Source organism: Miniopterus schreibersii (genome assembly GCF_964146895.1).
Source record: "Miniopterus schreibersii genome assembly, chromosome: 7".
In the NCBI taxonomy this organism is placed as follows: Eukaryota; Metazoa; Chordata; class Mammalia; order Chiroptera; family Miniopteridae; genus Miniopterus; species Miniopterus schreibersii.
Window position 1 is genome coordinate 58,784,039 of NC_138108.1, and position 20,696 is coordinate 58,804,734.

General features: G+C 37.5%; 1 protein-coding gene across 8 annotated transcripts in view; it reads right to left on the minus strand.

Annotated features, from left to right (window-relative positions):
* The window catches only part of MBD5 (methyl-CpG binding domain protein 5), a 322,424-nt gene that overhangs the window by 34,193 nt on the left and 267,535 nt on the right, over window positions 1-20,696 (minus strand). For 6 of the 8 annotated variants that reach the window (XM_081142057.1, XM_081142059.1, XM_081142052.1 and 3 more), the window contains 4 exons: window positions 17,849-18,522; window positions 14,451-14,553; window positions 12,919-13,099; window positions 6,221-8,356 (listed from right to left, as the gene is read on the minus strand). In XM_081142057.1, the coding sequence (XP_080998183.1) occupies window positions 6,221-8,356; window positions 12,919-13,099; window positions 14,451-14,553; window positions 17,849-17,961 (2,533 nt within the window). In that variant the 5' untranslated portion in view covers window positions 17,962-18,522. The remainder of the gene's footprint in view (window positions 1-6,220; window positions 8,357-12,918; window positions 13,100-14,450; window positions 14,554-17,848; window positions 18,523-20,696) is intronic. The other 2 variants (XM_081142055.1, XM_081142058.1) reach the window with 2 other exon arrangements.

The window sequence follows — 20,696 nt, forward strand, 5'->3', positions numbered from 1 at the left end:
ACATGGTGCTCAATAAATATTTGCTGAGTTAATTACCCCATGAATAGTTTAAAAGTGTTTAGACCAATTTGGGGCTGCAAAATCAATTTAGTGTGCCCCAACCAGAATATTTTGATAAATGAAATAGAAAAGAGTACACTGCATAGCTAGGGTATTATTTTGTGGAAAGTGCTTCTGTTAACATATCTGAGTGCTGGGTCGTGTTCTGTTAGTGGGTGATAAAATAATTTCAGTGAGTCACAACTGTCATAAAAGAAAATACATACAATAAGATAGGATAAGATAAAATGGGATGGAAAATATCAGAGTGCATCACATGCAATAACTGCTTTTTCAGGGAACTTTTATTTGTTATACATTAAAAATATATCTCCAGTCCATTGTAAGGCAGGTTAATTTTTTTACTGTGGAGAAAAGTAAAAGAAAAAAAAAGTCGGAAAAACACTGCTTTCAGTTCAGGCCTCTGAGGTGCTCAGCTCTGTGGGGGATAGTCTATGGAGCTGTGCTCCAGGAAGCATATTTATCAGACTATAGTGTGAGAGGTATCCCTGTGGAGTTGCAGGAGTTGTGCAGCACCGGAGCCTGCTCTAGGGTATCTGTGATAAATACTCTTAGACCAGTACCCGTGGTCTTGGAAAGATATTCTGAACTTCCCTGGACTAGCTCTACCCTAGGAGTATCTCAGCAACTCCTTCTGTCATCTAATTCTGTTTTTAATCTGTAAAAAGGTGAGTTGCTACTTTGCATTTGCAAGAAGTATAATTCTTAGAAAATAATTTTTACTCTAATCTTTGCTTGGTTGGCGTTAATGTTGTCTGATTGATATAAGTTCCTGGAAGGTAAGACTTTTGATTTATTTAGTACCACTTGCACATGGAAAGGAAGTCTATTTTGAGGACACCAGAGGAATATTTTTAATCATTATTTTTAATGAGTCAAAATTTTGCAGAGTTAACATTACTGCCTATAATTTGGGTACTTTTTGAGGCTGCTTCATTGTTTTCAGACCACTTGATTTTAGCAAATCGCTTAGGCATCTCCTGGTGAACTGATGGATTTCCAGTGGCTTTATAAGTGAGCTTAGTGTATTGCAAAGGAATAAAATTCTCCCAATTTGCACACTGGGACAATTTATTTCTTGAAAGGTACAAAACAGATCACTGAATCAGCAAACATACCACCCCACTCTGAGTTCCGTTACCACCTTTGATTACACAGACTCTATTTCTAAAGTCTAACATATTTTAGCTCCTTCTTTTGTACATAAGGAAACATTAAACCTGGAATATGTAAACAAAACAGCTGGTGTTACCCTGATATTAGGAGGCCTTTTTGAACAGCAAGACACTGTTGTAAAAATATCTGACAACGAAGAAGAAATGGCTCATTTTGCAAAAATTTGACCGGAAGAATAGACATAGATTATCATCGCACAATCAAGAATTTCATATAGTTTTGGTATTTGGTTAAAAACAAGAGCAGAGGGCAACTTTTAACCTAGAAGCCTTGTGCCTGAGATAAAATCTAGGCATTTAAAAATTTGGGTGTAAATACTTTCAATAGAAACTACTGTATATTCAGTGGTGACCTTAAAAAGCCTCTGGCTTTCTTCACTCTACATTAGTCTATGTAAGACTAGAAGATCAGTCCTACACACACTTCCCATATCCTGAGAGGTCTAACTTCTGTAGTATAATCCACCCTTGAGGTTTTTATCCTGTAATTTTTTGGTAACTTATAACATGTAAGAAATGACAATTCCCTTTATTTTCTTCCTGGCATGTTCCGAGAATAAATAAATACATAGAACAAACAACAACAAAAACACAAGCTCATTACTTTGCAGCCTTTTACACAGAGTGTTCTTTTGTGGTCTCTATGTCATTTTCTTATACCTACCATATCAACGGTTGTACTGAGTTTCAACCAAATGCATTTTGTGCTGAAATAAAACTTTCTTTTCCAGAGTTTTAAAAAATATATATAAATATCCATGAACATATATTTAATATTTGTAGGTTTATTTATATTCTTCTTAGTCAATGTATATCTTTAAGAGTTAAGGCAAATAAATGTTTATTTTCTCTTCCGGCACAAACTCATACTCTGCCCCTTCAGAGGATTTATTTTCATGTGTTTAGAAGAGTTGATTAAATGATTTTATTAGGAAAAAAGAGAACATAAAAAGCATTTTAAAGTGAAACAGTTGTATTTAATGGCTTCATCATATTGGAGGAAGGTAAGGTTCTGTTAAGTTAGTTAGTAGTCTAAATCTTCTTGTTTCTTTGAAAATTGGAAAAAACCCACAGGGCCAATGGAAAGCATGGGTTGCAAAGTGAACACTGAGGGAGCTAAGTCCTCTAAAGACCCAGGTTCTAGGGTCAGCAGGCAGAGGCCCGAGGAGGCACGGCCTGATGAGATTTGTTAGTCAAGGGCACTTGGTTTTGGATTTCTCTCTGAACCGAAACGCCATCGAACATGCCAAACCTTGCCTCTTTTCATAAACTGAAAGTTGCTTTCAAAGTACACTCCCGATGGCTCAGGACATACCTGCCTTCAGCAGTCTGAGTGTTTGCACTGAGACCAGGAACTTTGGGGTTTGGTTGCCAGATCCACCAGAGCTTTGCTTTACAACTTGAGGAATGCCACCCAGTATTCTACTGGTCGGTTTCTAGATCTGTCCCACGGAAATACTGAACTTTGCTTGTAATTTCATATCCAAAAAAGCTAATGGAAACCTGTAAACTCCACAATGTAAGTGTTTAGAGAGCTTTAGTGGAAAGGCAAGTTCAAAACTCCAAACTGAATGAATGAAGCCTTGATAGTCTAGGTTTTCCAAATGTTCTCTAAGCATTTCATATCTTTTATCTGATTTTTTTTTTTTTTACCATTTGCCTCCAATTTCCACGCTTGAGTGTGTCCCATAGAATTCACTTGTAGGCAAAAAAAATCTATATTTGGGTTGTTTCTGATAGAAAAACTCTAAAAGAAGTTTTAGAAAATAAATTACCAATAGAGTGAAGCGTTTTCAGAGCAAGGGGTTTCCCGTATTAACTGATGTTTTTTGTTTGTTTGTTTGTTGTCTTAATTGATGTTTAATGTAATATTGAGCTGTTGCTTCCAAAAGTGGAAAAAAGGCACTGGATTGAGCAGGAGCACACTTGAGTTCTGTCCAGGCCCCGTCCCCACGGAGCAGAGTTGGCCCATGTTGCCTGTGAGTCTTTTACCCTCACTGTGCTCTCACGCTTGGAATGGCAAGACTAGCACGTGCACGGCTGCCTCCTTCAAAAATCTAATGACATGCGATCCACTAGGAAACCGGTTCTTATCTGAGCAAGTGAGGTGATACCAATTCATTAAAACAAAGGGCACTGAATGTGATTCACAAGTGAAGGGAGGTTCTCTGGACATTTTAGACCTTGCGCCTGCATCGACACATGCTAATCATTATCCACTATGGGATTAGAGTCCAAGGAGAGAAGGCAAGAGTCAGGTGACTTTGACTAAAAGTGCATCAAAAGTTTAAAAACGTGGCTCCTAACATGCATCCATGTGTTTCAATTCATTATCTGTTGGATATTTTTTAAGAGGTTGAAAGTGAAAAGAGTATTTTGACCACTAAATGTTTCCGTTGAAGAACTTATGCAGCTGAGAAAAAAAATGGATCTCAGAATTAGATGAACCCGAGTTAAATCCTAATTCAGTTATATATGATCTTGGACAATTAGGTTCTCTGATGGTCAGTTTACTCATGTGGAAAATGCAGACAACAATACCTTATACTTTGGAAAATTGCATAAGTTTGAAATAATACAGGTAAATCACCTGGCACATACCAGGTACTCATAACAGCTATAAGCAAAACTTTAAGAATAAGAGTGTTTTTTCTTCTGATTTCTAACTGGCACGCTGGGAATACCTAGCAAAACTCACAGAGATAATCTGACCATCATCTGCTGTCTGACTCTCAGTACCCATCCTGGGTGCTTATTTGATGGATGAACAAAATCAGTGTAAATAAATATTTAGTCTAAGCAATTACAGTGACAGAAAACTCAGAGACATAGTTCACTATGTATCAAAAAAAAAAAAAAATTGCATTAGAGTCTTCTTCAATGTTCAGCTCATCAAAAGTTATATTAATTAGTAAATCTACTCATTTTCATAACGAGCTGCATATCAGATCTATGTATATTAATTAGTACTTAATTTTTATTAAGTTTAATATTTAAAAAATTCTTACCAGCCTAGGTTTTTATCAAGCATATACTTTCTATAGCTTACATATGACTGGTCACATCCATATCATTACTAGACATTTATTCTTGTCCCTTTTAGCTATTTATATGCCAGCACTTTTCTTATATTAATAAATTTTCAACCTGTGTGTTTTGATACTCCCAGCACTGGGAACCCAGATCCAATGTTTTACACAGATTCAAGAACAAGAAAGTACATGTTTAAGACTATATAAAATAAGTCTAAACTTGACAATCAGGAGAAACAAGAATAGAATATAAATAAATCTTGGTCTTTACATTATAAATTTAAATACAGCATTAATAAAATACACAGACTTTTCAATATGAACTGAGACCTGAAACAAAGTAAGTTGAGGTAAGGGGTATCAAAATTTAAAGATATAATACAATGAGACTAACAATGTCCCATCTAAATGATTGAAGGTATGCTTAATAAATATTGTGCATTTAAAAATAGTTTCTTATTTTGTGTAACTTTAATCTGCTAAATGCGTAAGATTAAATTTTCATTTGTGTGGAATTATCTAAAAAGGACTATGAGTCATTGAAAAGCTGGAAGCCCGTTTGGGATAAATATCCTGCTAAACACAAACAATATTTTCATGAGATTCCTTAGACTAAGAATATCGAGAAGGCACTAATGATTTCAATGATCTTCTCTACCTTATATTCTATTTAACACGAGAGGTCAATGAATAGGTCGCCGTTAAATACTGACAACAAAACACAAGTTGTGGAGGGCGGCAGGTGTAAGTAGTGACGCCGGGAAACAACACTTGCTCTTACTACCCGCAACGAAAACGCAGGTCACAGTGCTGTCCCGGCAGGCGGTAGGCCAGTCCATACGTGCCTGCATGAGGGCTTATGATTCAAAGCCTCAGCAGTTTTCTCATTTTCAGTAGCACTCTGGTTTTTCAAGCCCACTGTTTTCATATCTGAACAATACTGTGTCTACAATCACCTATTATTCCCTCCCTGGCATTTCCCACACATCTCCCAAATCATTAGCGCTGTGTTTTGGGCATTCTTTCTGATGTTTTCATGGTAAAGTTCGCTGATGTCTCACTGAATTTCCCTCTTTAGTGCTTCTTTACAGGTTTCTATAACAATTTCTGAGGGCTCTATTGCACAAAACGCAGTTCTTTCTAATGTGTCTGCTTTTAAATAAATTTGTCTCCGTTAATAGTGGATGAAGAGGTACAAATAAATTTGGGTTCAAGGCCTTAATGTCAATGTTAAAAATAATGGTTTAGTTCTACAAGAAAACTGTAAAACAATTTCAAGATCAAAAATTCTGGAAATCAGGTTGTCAAGCCTTTTTTTTTATTAGAAAACTTAAATTATTACCCTTTTTAAAAAGGGAGTAGTCAATGTCCATTTAAAAATTTTTTTCAAACAAATAATAATAAAGGATAGCAAGCTAGGATAAGAAAACACATTAGAAGACAGCTTTCTACTTCACACAACTTCTGGTTTCCTTTTCCTATCCATTCACCTATTTCTGATCAGCAGCAAGAACAGAAAATCCATTTATATTTTTGCTTTTTTGGGTTTTCCAAGGTGAGCTTCATTTACCTGAATACAAACAAAAGCTAGGGGGACAGCTTTTCTATTGGCATAAGCCAAGTACATGGCTCACGAACCAGGATGCCCTGCCTTCTATGGCTTCTCCAGTCCAACGGTTACACGACCAACTGAAAGTCGAACGACATTCGAAATGACACAGATTGACGACAAATAACGGAAACACACGGAATCCCCTTGGCTGTTGTTGTTGTTTTTTTCTAATAGACAAATCCCTAGCGTTCTGTAAATAAAATTATAAATACTAAAGAAATGATGAGAATTCACAATGGGGAGAGGATCATTGCTTAGCATCATAAATATTTTGGTACAAATTTTAAAAAAACGTAGAAAAGTTTAGTACCTCTGGGTACTTTTTTCTAATAAAACCATACCTGCTTCAGAACTTGTTTGATTATAGCTGCTAACAATGCTGTTTGGTATCACTGGAGTGGAGGACGTTGCAGTTCTTGACTGAGGTGGGTTGGGATGTAATGAGTTTCCTAAAGCCACGCCCGACTGACTGAGCATCCCACAGTTCCCGCTAGCCTGAATCTGATTTATTAAACCTGCGAGGTGGTGGTTGGGGACTGAACTGTTACTGTGAACAAAGTTAGTGTTTGCATTGTGGCAGTGCACGGCTTCCCCTCGTAAAGGTATGTTCTGTGTCAGTGAATTCTGCAGAACACTGGAGTTCATACTGGGATCTGTAAAATGCAGCTGGTTAGCAGAGCAAGGCAAAGCAGTATTTGAGCCCCCACAACCCGGGGTACTATTGCTACTCAAGTGAGAGCTTTGACAACTCATAGACTGTAGTAACTGAGACATTGAACTGATGGGAAAGGAACCCTGACCTTGCTTCCTCAGCAAGTCGGGTCCAGGTTTAGGAACTGAAGAACTATCCATTTGAGACTGTCTGAGCAAACTCAAAACTGTGGTAGGTGGCTGTTTTCTTTTCCGCAATGAGTCTTTTTGCTGAGACATCAGCTTATCTCTCAGTGCTGCTCGACCACTCTGCCCTTCACCTGTTGGGAGAAGCATGTTGGCAGTAGGAGGGAACATGGTGTTTAAAGTGCTATGTCCTTCAGTGTTGCCACTGCCAGCAACAGCTCCAGAATTGCTACTGCTGCTACTGTTGTTACTAGCAAGTTTGTTTTGATTTGCTAGCTGTGCTTTGGCTGCTGCTGAGAGTAAACTACTTGCTGGAAAGGAGGCAGCATTGTGCTGGTTCAAGATCTGATTTAAAGGCATTCCCAGCAAACCAGGCTGACTCTTTACAGAACCACTTCCGGCAGACGCAGCAGGAAAGGCTGCACTGCTTGGGGTGTTTAGTACATTACTCATTCCAGCAATTAATGGGTTAGGGATATCCTTGTACTGATGATGTCCATCGGACTTGGTGGAAGGGCTTGATGGCATTGATGGCCGTGGGGACCCTATTGTTGACCTTGGTGACCTGGGTGGAACCTTAATACCACTGCAAGTGGCTTGGGGTCCTAGAGGTGGCATCATGAAATTTCCGTGATCTGATGATGTGGAAGATGAGCGTGATCTTTGGGGCGATGCCTCAATCCTTCCAATTCCAGCCCCCATCATGTGCACTGGGGATGTCACTGGAGAAGGGGACAGGGAGGTTGAAGCTGAATGCTGAACTCTTTGTACATGACTCCCATGATTCATGTGACCAGGTTTTACGGTTGGCAAAGGGAGATTACTTGGCAAAGGAACAACAGCAGGAGGCATGCTTACATTCATCACAGGTACCTGAGAGTGGACATTTGAATGGAAACTAGTTGGATTAATGATAACAGGGTTCTGATTCACCGGTTTACTAGGAATAGGGTCAAGAATGCCAAGTGGATCTTTCTCAGATGTTAATGGCTTTTTCTGAAGAGCACAAGAAGGTGGAGGAGGGGGAGGTGGGCCTTGGGGTGGTTTGTGGTGGAACATTGCTCGTGGTATTTCCATATTAGTTGAAAAATTACACATTGGTTTTTTCATTACTGGACTCTTTGTAGTCAAGGTTGGGGAAAGAGGTATATTAGTCCTTCCAGCCATGGCACAGGATGACTGTACAGGAGAACCATGGAGCATTACTGAAGGCGGGGAAAGAGGAGTCCTGTTCAGGTGAATAGGACTAGAACTGGGAGCTCCGTGAAAACCAGGATGATTTCTCGTGAAAACATCAGGGCTTCCAAGTGGGTCAGTCCTTGGAGAGATCGAGCCATCTCCATAAATCTGGGATCCTGACGACGCTGGGCTGGGCAGGCCTCCGTGGCTGCCGCGGAATGGAGATTTCTGTCCGTGTTCACTGCTGCCCAATCTCTGCCGGGGGTAGGCAGGGTGGAGTTCTTGTTGCTGGCTTCCAGGCAGTTCTTGCACATATAGCCTTCCCATCGCGTTTGACGATCCAATCATTAACTTGAAAGGATTCTTACATTCAGGCATTACAGAATTTGTAATTCCTTCATGAGACTTATTTCTTATGGATCTTGGAGTTGCTGCCCGTGAAGGTACTACTGGAGTTGCACCTGATGTAAAAGAGAAAGAAAAACCTGTTAAGTAGTCTCAATTCTTTTTATTTGGGGGGGGGGGGGGTAGTTGTGCAGAGGAAGGGAGGGCATCTGGAAACAGAAATCTGCAAGTGGAAGTGGCGCCTCTATACAACTGGAAATTCCATGTTACATTTTGATCTAAAAAGTGCACATTATTCCCCCTTAGTTGGTCAAAGGTCCTCCATTAACTGCTCATTACGCTTGTTTGCCTCTTATCTGTTGAGAAGGGATGAAAATCTGAATCAGTTCATACTGGCATTAGCCGTTCTAATAATATTTAGAATTTGCAAAACCAGATCGACGGTCCAGATGGAGTTGGTGATGTTTCTACCCTGTTGGATCTGAATGCTTCAGGAACGCGGTTACAACAGAGAATTATTATCTGTGTGGCATATTTTCTTGGGTGATTTACATGAACTGCCATTTTCACCAGAAAATCTGTTACCCTGTAAATGTTTCTCTTACCTTACCGAAACCTCATCAGGGCAGCTGCAGAAACGCTTCCTGATCCCAACATTTTCACTGCGATAGTAAAAGGGTCTTAATTTTTATGAATTAAGTGAATGGGACTCAGAATCCTTCATAATGGGAGTGAGAACAGCAGTAAACGCAGTGACACTGCAATCAGTCTAGCTTCCCACCAAATCTGACACTGCAGTTTCTTTGAGGTTAACCAGTCATTACTGTAAAAACAGCATTAGTCAACTTAGGTAAAAGACTGCAATTCTTTTATTAGGAGAGAATTCCTATGCAAAATTTAGTTAGAGTGCTAAATCTTCAGTACTGGGTTCCAACTGAGACGTCTCCCTCACTGGCCTTTTGGAGTCCCTTCAGAAGCAAGCTGGCACCTTGGGCAGAAATTTAACTTTATCTTGTCAGAATTCTAGGTTTAGGCTTTTTAGTCCCTAAAGATGTTTAACTATTTTATAAAGTTGTACCTTCTAAAACAGGGATAGCAAGTAAAATTAATTTCATATGCCAAGTCCTGTAAACTGGTGGTGGCTGCTTGGAGAATTCGGATGAAAAGGATGCTGAGCTTTGCTGGGCTCTGTGAGAAAATGCCACTGAGTCTACCACAGGCCCAGGGGACGAGAGTGGTGTCATTCATGCTATATTCTGACCACCCTCATTCTGAGCCTTACAACACACTGCAAGTATACCTGGATTCATTTGCAGTCAGAAGTATATTTACTTAAATGGATAATTGCACATTTAAGACGAACTTACTTCTCCTGCCTGCTAGGCAGTATACAGATCAAATCATATAATAATTTCTAAGACAGTGGTTCTCAACTTGGGGCACACAGAAGTCCAGGCACGTGCACTCAAGAAGTAAGAGAATGCAGTGAGCATATATTTTTACTTGGAAAGGTGGGCCTTCTGTTTCTAGCATGGTGAGGACTCTTGATAGAGAATCTTGAAATGAAATTATTTTCTTGTTAAAAAGAGATTATTAAAGTTTGTAATAAAAAATAATATATGGAAATAGTTCCCATTATATGCTAAGCGTGGCATATAATGGGAGCAGGGGTGCCTGTGTTAGCCTTATTACAGGGTTGACTATGTCTTCCTCAGGAACAAAACTACAGATTTGTGTCTTTTCTCGGGTATTTATATAATCAGTTACAGTTAAATGATTAAAAATGTAGACATTGGCATTTTTTATATTCAACAGAATTTAGAAAATAGCTGTGATTTAAAAAGGATTTCTTCCATACCTGGGGAAAAATTGTTACCAACTTTAAAATAACAGGAATACTAAATAAACAAACAAATGTCATGCTGCTGCTATGTTACACTTAGGAACTAAAGTATAAGAAGAGTTGGCAAATTTGAATGCTAGGTATCCATCAGGGCTGTTATGGAGACCTCACAAAAGAGTAAGCAGAAACTAAATATGTTTATGTATGTTAGAGCTGAAAACTACTATACAAGTCTTGAAATTCATAGCATATCTTAACATTTAATTATTTTGAGCTTTAAATAATTAAATGTTTAAGATATGCTATCAATTTCATACAATTAGAAAACTGATATGTGCTATGTCTGAAGCTAGTAAAAAAGGGAATTAATTCAATAAAGTATACAATTTTTAGAAGGGATAGAGATGCCTCTTATACCTGTTCCAGTGAAATATTTATCTTTATTTTCTTTTTTTTAAATATACTTTTCATTGGTTTCAGAGAGAGGAAGGGAGAGGGAGAGAGAGATAGAAACATCGATGATGAGAATCAATGACAGGCTGCCTCCTGCACGCCCCCCACTGGGGATCGAGCCTGAAACCTGGGCCTGTGCCCTCATCAGGAATCGAACTGTGACCTCCTGGTTCATAGGCTGACACTCAACCACTGAGCCATGATACCATTATTTTCAGTAACGAAACTTGTATGTATAGGATACGACAAAGGACCGAATCAAGACTCTGATAGGGTCATTAAAAAGGCAACAAGGCAGACTCTGTAGAAAGAGGTAAAACTGTTTGCTATAATATGATGTGAGAACAGCAACAGATATGAGTATGTGCAAAAATAAAAATATAGTTACCTTAAGGTGGCAAGACACTGGTAAATGCTAATTTATGACTATTAAATGTCTTTAACCTGTTGCAATATCTTTTAATTTTTAAAAAAAGTAGCTCATCAAAAGAAAAAAATCCTTTAAAAGATTGTTTTTTTCTTACATAACTTAGTGGAGCAATTTTTTTCTGATTATTCCTGTTATGATATAAAGGTCAGAGGGTTATTGGAGAGGACCTCTCTGCTAATAGCTGCCAAGTTTGTCTCTCCCTGTACTCTTCACATGAGTGCCAAGTGTAAATCATCTGTGTGCTGCGTCTACTGCTCTTCTTTGTATGTAAGTCATAACTTGACCCCAACTTACCTACACAGGCTTAATCTTCCCCTCAAAGTCAGATTAGTTTCCACATCATCGCTTTGACTCATTCTGGACAAGAATTTTCTCATTTCCCTCATATTTCTAAATCCTACCACTTTCCGGGGTGGTTCAAATCTGAGTTCTGCTATAAAGCCTTCTCCTATCACTACAGGTTACATTCATCATCTCTATTTTTCAGAGCTCTGCAGAACAACATCACTTACCCTTCAAAAACAAATGCTTTGGCACTCAGTCACATTTTATTCTGAATTATTATTCAAGTGGTAAGTAGACTGTAATATTCTGGAGGGGGTTAATATCCTAGCCTTTACAGAAAGAAGTTCCTCAGTCTCAAAGTATGATTCCACAGATTACATACTAATCATAAGGGGATAGGGCACCTTGACAATGGAGAAAGATATAACTATAACCAACCAGTCAAACTTAATGCCATCAATATGGGATAAACTGACATTAGGTGCCTTCTGAGGGGGACATAACAGCACCTGTGCAGTACTCCTAGCAAAAAGTGTTCCACCTGAACAGGATGAAGAACATCCTGTAACACTGACCTGGACTCTTCAACAATGTCAATGCCATGAAAGAACTAAAAAGACTCGGGAATTGATGTAGATTAAAGAAATGTAACAACTAATTGCAGTGCACAATCTTTGATTGCATCTGAGATTAAAAAACTGTATTAACAATAACTCTAAGAAATTATTAGGACAACTGGAGAAATTTTAATATAGACTACATATTAGATAATATTATGTCAGTGTTAAATTTCCTGAATGTGATAATTAGATTTTGGCTTATGAGGATGTGTTGAGCTATTTAGGGGTCAGTTTTTATAACATCTGCAATTTCTGCAACAAAATTGTTAATTGGTGAATCTTGATACATGGTCCTCAATGAACTGTTCTGCATCTTTGAAATTTTTTAAAAATGAAAGCATGTGTGTTGCTGTTCTGTTACACTTAAGGAACTAAAGCATTAGAAGAGTTGGCAAATATAAACGCTAGTACCCATCAAGGGCTTTCATGGAGACCTTTCAAAAGAATAAGCAGAAACTAAACATATGTTTATGTATGTTAGACTGAAAACTACTACACGAGTCTTCTTAACATTTACTTACTTAAAACTCAACCTTATGATAACTTAAGGTTGTGTTGGGGGAGGTATAAAAAGTTCTCGACAAGGTGAGATCTGTTAGTAGCTGCTCAATAAATTAGCTATTACATGACAGAAAAAAATAACATTGCTAGTTCTTAAAAATATTGCTAGTTGCATTTGAGGACTTGATACCACACATTCCAACACAGCCCTAAGAAAAAGGCTACATTTGTTTCCTAAAAATCTGTGTCACTTTCTCTTTTGTTAGCTCAGCTCTGTACCCTCATGACATCTGTCTGTGCTAATCAGTGTTTAGTCTAATTGTTTAACTAGATGATTTGGATAGGACATTCTGAGAGACAACTTAAAGGGAATTTTTCAGAATAAATTTGCTATTTGTAATAAAATGGTAAAAGATTCATAACTTTAAAAGCAGTGTGCATGTTTGCAAAGTGGACTTGGAAAACGCATGGCGAAGTGGTTTCCCAGGACTCCCCTAGGAGAGGCGCGGGGAGGAAAATTCCTAAGCCCTTCACCACGTTACATACTTGTTCCCCCTCCGGGACTGGTGAGCACCAGAGAAGGATGTGGGGCTTCCATGCTTTTATGAAGTGTGGCCACCGCAATGATTTTTCTTTTATGTATGCATAGCTTTGTGACATCTTCATCTGCTTTAACATCTTCTGCAGTTCTTTGTTTCACAGCAGCTCCAGGATCAAAATTAAACACCTGGAAAAAGAACAGCCTTTGTTTAGAGCATGTCGTAAAAGCATAAAATAAAAAGATCCTTTGTTTAAAAAAAATTCTTTACATAGACTAGGCTATAAATCTGAAAACTTTCTCAAGTTTTTAAATTTAAGAAAAGCAACTTTATATAACTTAATACTTCTGCTGAACTCATGGTTTTTAGTGGCACAGTAAATAATAAAAATTATCCTAATTCTATGATAGCCAAGATAAATATATACAAATATATATGATATGTTCCCAATTATAGATATTTCCTGATCTTATAATAGTACAAAAATAGACAAAGTTCTGTTTAAAAATCCAAAAGCTGACGTTTCTACATGCTAACTTTTTCTTTGGCATTATTTTATTATTATATTAATATTACCTTTTCACCTATTTAAAAAAATCTATTTCTTGCCTGGCCAGGAGTGGCTCAGTGGTTGAGCATCGACCTAGGATCCAGGAGATCGAGGTTCGATTCCCAGTCAGGGCACATGCCCGGGCTCCGGGCTCGGTCCCCAGTAGGGGGTGTGCAGGAGGCAGCTGACAATGACTCTCATCATTGATGTTTCTATCGCTCTCTTCCCCTCCCTTCCTCTCTCTGAAGTCAATAAAGATATATTTGGGGAAAAAAAACAACAAAAAACAACCCACAAAAAATAATACTGTTAAAAAAAATAAAAAATCAATTTTTCTATTTTAAAAAATCTTATTTATTGTGCATATACTTATGAGATGTTTCAAATGCTTTTTTCTTTTTTGTAATGAGGTATCACACAAATAAAAAGAAAAAAGGTGTCTATTAATCTTATTTCTAAAATTAGCACTATAATAGATACACAGAGAACAAGGACTTGTCTCCATAGTAAATAATATTGTATCATTTTAAACAAATTTTACTTTTTACCTTGCACAGGAGTAAAATAAGTTTCACATTTTGACTAGGAAGGTTCAGCTTCCTGATTTTAGAAACACTGGTGGCAGATTTATCAACACCAGTGCTAAAAATAACATTGCAGATTGAGCAGTTTAGAGAAGGGGAAAATATTGCACTATTAAGTGGTGAACACAGGTACAGCTCTAATAAAATGTGCAAAAGAGGCTTTCATAAAATATTTAATACGAATATAGATTTGTCACCTTTGAAAATGACTCTGGGGTTTGAACCGTGTCCCATCATCATTTAAGCATTCCAAAATGCATGCAAAGGTATCTAATTAGGCAGACTTTAAAATGCATGTGAGATTGGAGAAGTCACATAAAAATGAAATGCCAAATGAGAAAGGCAAATATATGAAACACCTAAAAAATAAAAAAACTGCTGATAGATCTGTTGTGAAACGGTTACCTTGGGAAGGATAAGAGGACATTCCAAGCCACACTTGCATGTTCCGTCAGTGAGCAGGTATGTTTTAACCTGCTCCAAGCAAGATAACAGAGACCCACTGGGACTGTAAAAATAGTTTAAGAAAACATCAGGAAATAATTCTGACTGCACATAGTATATGAAAAAAGGCATAATTTATAGTCTTACTGTCCTTCGCAGGATAATATTTTCCTACCGAGGAAAAGCATTTTCTTTGTCAATATTATGTTAGCTACTAAATTATAGCCTTTTAGCACTATCGCTCTTTCTTTTGAACCAAAATATTTCTCAGAAAAATACAGATCTTCATAGAAAATTAAGTATTTTAAAAACCAAGAATGGACTAGGGTGGGGGAAAATGTTATTAAGAAAAGAGGACAGAAGCAGGCAAGAAAGCAACAAGAAAAGGGCATGAAAGTAATCATTATCATTTTAAACCAGAAGATCTACTTTTAAAGCTGTTTGAGGAAAAATGGAGATTTAGGAACACACTGGAGGTCAAAGCAGAGTCACTAAGCGTATAAATGTCGGAGCTAGCAAGTTCTTCCCTTTACTCTTGGAGTCCAGAACCAAGTTGTCCCTATGTAAAAACAGGTTTCTTTTTTTCCCCTCCCTCATCCATGTGCTTCTTTGAAGGCAGATCTGTGTGGCCCAATTCAAATTACACTGAAGACCCAACCAGTGCTGACAAGGAGAGAAGAGCCAAGCAGATCTGACAAAGGGTGAGGGGACTCTTGAGGAAACAGGATTTTAGGTGGCAGAAAGGGGTACCCTGCAGGTCTCCTGGCTGGTAAGTGGGTAGTGCCCTTAATGTTATGACTCTTTGTTTTTACTTTTATTTTTAAAAATTTTCTTTGATTTTTATTTATAGTGAGGGTTAGTTTAAAATAGGAAATTTGCATTTTAGGACTTTTATTATTAAGTTATTGATTTTACAACCTTGAAAATTATTATGTACTTTTCATTCAAGAGTATCTTTTATTTCACGTAAGCTTTCTGATCAAATTTGGGTTTGACCAGAAATGATACAAAGGATTACACTGGTAGGGACACACTATTCTGCTTCTACAAAAATACAGGTAGTAGTTTTGCATCTATAAATGCACCAGCTTTAAAATGCAATTCATATTTTATTCATGGACAATCATGTAAGTGACTTATGCATGTAAAAAATATCAATTAAAATCCTCAACTTGTCAATTCACTCATTCATTTCTTGAGACTAACAGATTTTTTCAAATCATGTGTTAAAAAATAATAATTCCCATATTATAAACTTGAGTTCCACGCTAGTGGTAAGGGCCAAATGTTTTTTGGAGGTCTGCTACTTTAAATAAAACAAGAGCACCAAACAGTTGTCATATGAAAAGTTCTTGAATTTTGTGACAAGAAATTGTCTAACATTTTACAGTTAAAGGAAGTGTACAGATTGATTTCTAGAGGAATTTAATTGTAAAATTAAGCCTGAAGACAAGGGTTTCTGAATTCTATTAGAGACTTTACACCAGGCACTTTAAAAACACTTCCTTTCAGTCAGTCAGTTGGGTTCTTTTCTTCAGTTGTAACCTCTTTAATTAACTTTTGGGAGTAATAATTAACGTAAAAAATAGTTAGAAGTCTTACGGCATAGATAAAGCTTAGAAGATTGGAAGCAGGTGGGAAATTTAATGTGCAGCCTCAATGCCTCCCTGAGGCAGGAGCAGCTGGAGACAAACCTAAAAATTACAAGCAAACTGCACATTGAGAAGGGAGCTATAGAAGGAGGGATAGCCTATATGTGTTCAAGCAGTAATTTAACTAGTTATATACAAACAAACCAAACCCATACTGCCTTAATTTATTTGAAGGTGTTGTACTTTATCCGGCAAAGTTAGTTTTCAAAATAATTCTTAGTGCACAGACTTGGATTTGGAGAACTCATGCTAACTCACACTAACAGATAGTGAAGTCTACTTACACTTGGAAAATCATGAACAGATACCTGACAGACTTAACTTGGTTACCTTAGTTTTCAGCAACCCTAAAAGCTGCCTGATCTTTCACAGGAATGAAGATAAAGTTAAAAAATTAGATCATCAAGATCTTAGAGTCATTTGCTCTGAGATGGGTACATATTTGCTCCTTACAGACTAGAACAATATAAATATGAACAACTACACTGATATCTTGCTAAATCATATTAATAACAAGTATTTCTGGCAGTTTAACAGCATTTGAGAGAGTGACCCCATGAGTCCACCTTAAACCACAGGCCCAGGTCCACATTCCCTGCTTTCTTACCCCGTCCCTCCGATGAACACAGGGCACGTCCCTAACATCCCAGAAACAAAAAAACTAACGTGCAAGAGTGTCAATTGGTAATTAAGTTTACCTCAAGAAACACCTCACATCAAACAAACCCAGACAGACTCCGAACTGAATTTTGAGTTGTTATGGCAGGAAATAATTTATGTTTATGTAAAGGCAACTACCTTATTCATATAAATACACCTTTGCACAAATGGAGAATTGCACTGAAGCAGATACAAATAACTGCACTTAAAGTAACAGCATTAATATAATGATGTAATATGATATCTTAAAAAATGTTCTATTTCTAATAGTTTTTTATTAGTCACAAAGAGAGATTTATGGTATCCTAATTTTTCATATACTACTGATAAACTACCAAGCGTCAATTATTTAATAATAAGACTGAAAGTTCTTGCCAACAGTTCAGTTACTCCATTCAACTTGTTCTATAAGAGAGATCTGCCTTCAAAATTTAAAAGAGCAGGCATTTGCATTTTATTTGTATGATTTTTATGTGAGAGATGCAGAGCCATCTCCATGGTGACTTTTTCTTTTTTACTATTATATACAAGGGTACGGATCAAAAACTGTGCAGAAAAAAATGGGGAAATTATTTTTACCTAATACTAGGCATTAAGAAGTCTAGTAATTAAAACTGCCCATGAATCAAAACACTCAACCTTCCATCAGAAAACCCAACTGAAGCACTATGAAGGATAGAATAATATTGTCGAGAGTCCTTGGGTCCGTTTCGAGTATTTACATTCTCTTTTGAATGTGGTAATGATGCCTATGTTTCTTTTAGAAATCTTCATACTTTTCTTTATTCTTGTTACAGAGATAAGCAGAGTGACACATTATATAAACACAAGTAATGCATAAAAATTCTCTCTTGTAACCCAAGGCAATTTACATTGCAAAATAGTACAGAATAAAAACAGTTGAATATTTCTAGCACAAAGATCATTTATTCAAATTTATTTGAGGGGCTGTCAGTCACAAAATTTTGCTCCCTCGGGAAACAGACTCCACCTCCTTAATTTTGGGACTGCGCCTTGGAGGTATCACAGGGACTCATAAGGGCTCACCTGACATAAAGCACTCCATTTGGATCCACACGGCGCTGCCAACCCACAGGAACTTGTATAGCTGGAAGGCCACCATCCTTGTCCCCTCCGTCACACTCCTTGCCTCCATTCATTTTCCGTGTCTGCTTGGGACTCTCCAAAGATATCAGCAATAAGATGATATCCTTATATTACAGGGCATGATGGCCTTCAAAAACGGCCAATGCAGCATAGTTGTTCCCAGACTGTACAAAATGCATTGGGACGCTTCGGCTCAGTTTGGAACCAAGTCCTTGAAATCTGCCATTGTGGAAAAAATCAGTTTCCCATTATAATCTACATTAAGTAACCAACATTCAATTCCTAAGAATGGTCTACATGGGTAAAAAGGAGTGCTTCTGCCTACAGAAAATCATATTCACCCACGCTGGCACCTGTCTGCAGTGGGGGCGGGGAGGAGTGTAAAGTTTTTAGTTCAACATTTTGTCTTGAACCTTGATGTTGGACTAATATAATCCCTACTGTTTAGAAACCGGTCTCATTTTGACAATGTGAGTCGGTTAATATTTCCAGGTACTACCCGCCTTTATAGGCCACATTCTTTAAACTTTCTCTTCATCTTCCAATCTGAATCCAAGATGTTGCAGGTTGGTTCATCTGATGTTTTCATGTCTTCAAAATTCCAATAATGTAGCCTGAAACATATATAAATATGTAAACTGTATATTTAATGTTGAAAAACCAAGAACCTGCACACATTTATAAATAGAATAACCTGCTAAGTGTACCAAACCACTCTGATGGCCCCTGCCATCAAAATCACAAACAATTCAACTTGTTTTCTTCTAACGATCCACTTAAACCAATCTGCTTGCACTTCACCACATGCAACTTTTTAATTACCAGAGACTTACCATAATTATGGCATTAAACACACACACACACACACACACACACACACTCCTTCTAACTCACAATAAAAATGTATCTTTTAAAACCTCTTATGGCCTGATGCCTGGAAAGTTATGTGTTAATCCAATCACATTTGGTTGCTTCTTAATTCCATAAGAAAAGGTTTCTTTTTATTAAAAAAAAAAATTAAAAGGAAATAAACTTAAAGCACATTCCCAAATACAAGAGGAGATTCCCCCTCACTGTGCTTGAATACAAGAGTGGAAGTTGCTTTATAGTTAAGATTTACAAGCTTCCTTCTATTACTGGGTACTCCCTTAATTCCTTTATTGAGTGGCAAGGCATTGTTTGGGAGGACATATCAGCTTCAACCAGCAGGAATCACTGCTAGTGTAGAGTGCTTGTAAGAGGTCACCTTAAAGGAACTGTTAAATAAAAAAAGATGGCAAATAAATTTTTAAAAAGATTTAGTATGTAATCCTTGAAAAGAATGTATGTCACAGTTGCTGGCATTATTTGTTGTGGTAAACAAGACTTTTAAAAATTAATTTAACATATAGTGTATGATTACATTGTGGGACTCATGAAACTACATTAAAAAATAAATGAGAAAAATGTTCTAGTGTCATAAGAAAGGGACTTGTGGTTTGTAATAAAAATTTCCAGTGACAGCATTGTCCACAGATTCAAAAAGTGTTGTATCTCAAATAACTAAATGGAAACGAGGTGATATATTCTGGAAAACTGTATTAAGTGACTTAGGATTCATATAAAAGTACTAAAACTGTTCCAAAAAAATTAAATAAAAGTTAATATTTTAATGTTTAAATACGCATGCATAACAATCAACAAATTAAACAGTGTAAATAGACCCATAACTACTTAATCTATATTCCTAAAAGTCTACATTTTTAAGTTAAGCCCACACCTTTTTTTGGATCTCTTCACTGGGAAAGCAGAAGGCCTTACAGTAAAGGGCACCAAGGATTTAGGCGTATGCCTTATTGGCAGCCTCAGGTCTGAGACAGATGAAAGGTGGTGTAATGAAGCATAGACTCACTTAGCTGAAAGTTGGGAACCATGGATTTTGGTGTGAGAAACACTGGCAAGGCAATGGGAAAAGTAGCAAAAATTTATCGGAAATTGTAGGGTATAAAGAAAAGTGCCGAGGAGTAACGTTCCCTGCAGTGTCTCAAGCTGGCAATTCGCATCGTTGGGCCACTCCACTGTCCATGCTTCTCACCTGCAGGCACAGCATCCTATTTCTGTCTTCCACTCACTGAACCTTTGACCATGACACCTTCTGCTCATGTGTTTTCATTCATATTACATTCAACAGTCAGTGAGCAGCTACTATGTACCAGATACTATGTGCTGTAGTACAAAGATGGGAAGACACAACTTTATCCAAAGCCCAGTGTAATGCTCGGCACTGAGAAGCTGCTCAGTGAGGAACAGAAAGGACAGTGGGATGGGGTGAGAAAGGGTGGAGAGAGCAAGGAACGCTCAGTGCCTCTTTCTCAAGGAGTTCCTGGCCCAGTGGAATACCCAGTGCTAGTAAAAAACGGGAATGAGAGGTAACTCTGTGCCATCCTGGACTCCTAGTTTTGTCAAATAGCAATAGACCCTGATGACTGAACCTGTTTTTTGTTTGTTTGTTTGTTTTTTACAGTCCCTTTTCATGCTCATTTCATTACTTTGCTTTTCCTAAAGAAATCCTTTCAGTGGTCTCTGATCCTGGACCAGATTGGAACAGTTCTCGTTTTCTTACTTTTGAGTTTTCTGACCATTTGATGATTTTTTTTTTTTTTTTGATCCGCCTGCTCTAGCATGTGACTCCAACTTCCCCGAGGCTGGCTGGCTGGCTCCATTAAGTAATTTGTGGATCTGCCAGATAATAACATTGGAGTGATTCCTGCCAAATGTCTCCCTCATATTTCAGCAATCAAAAGTATAA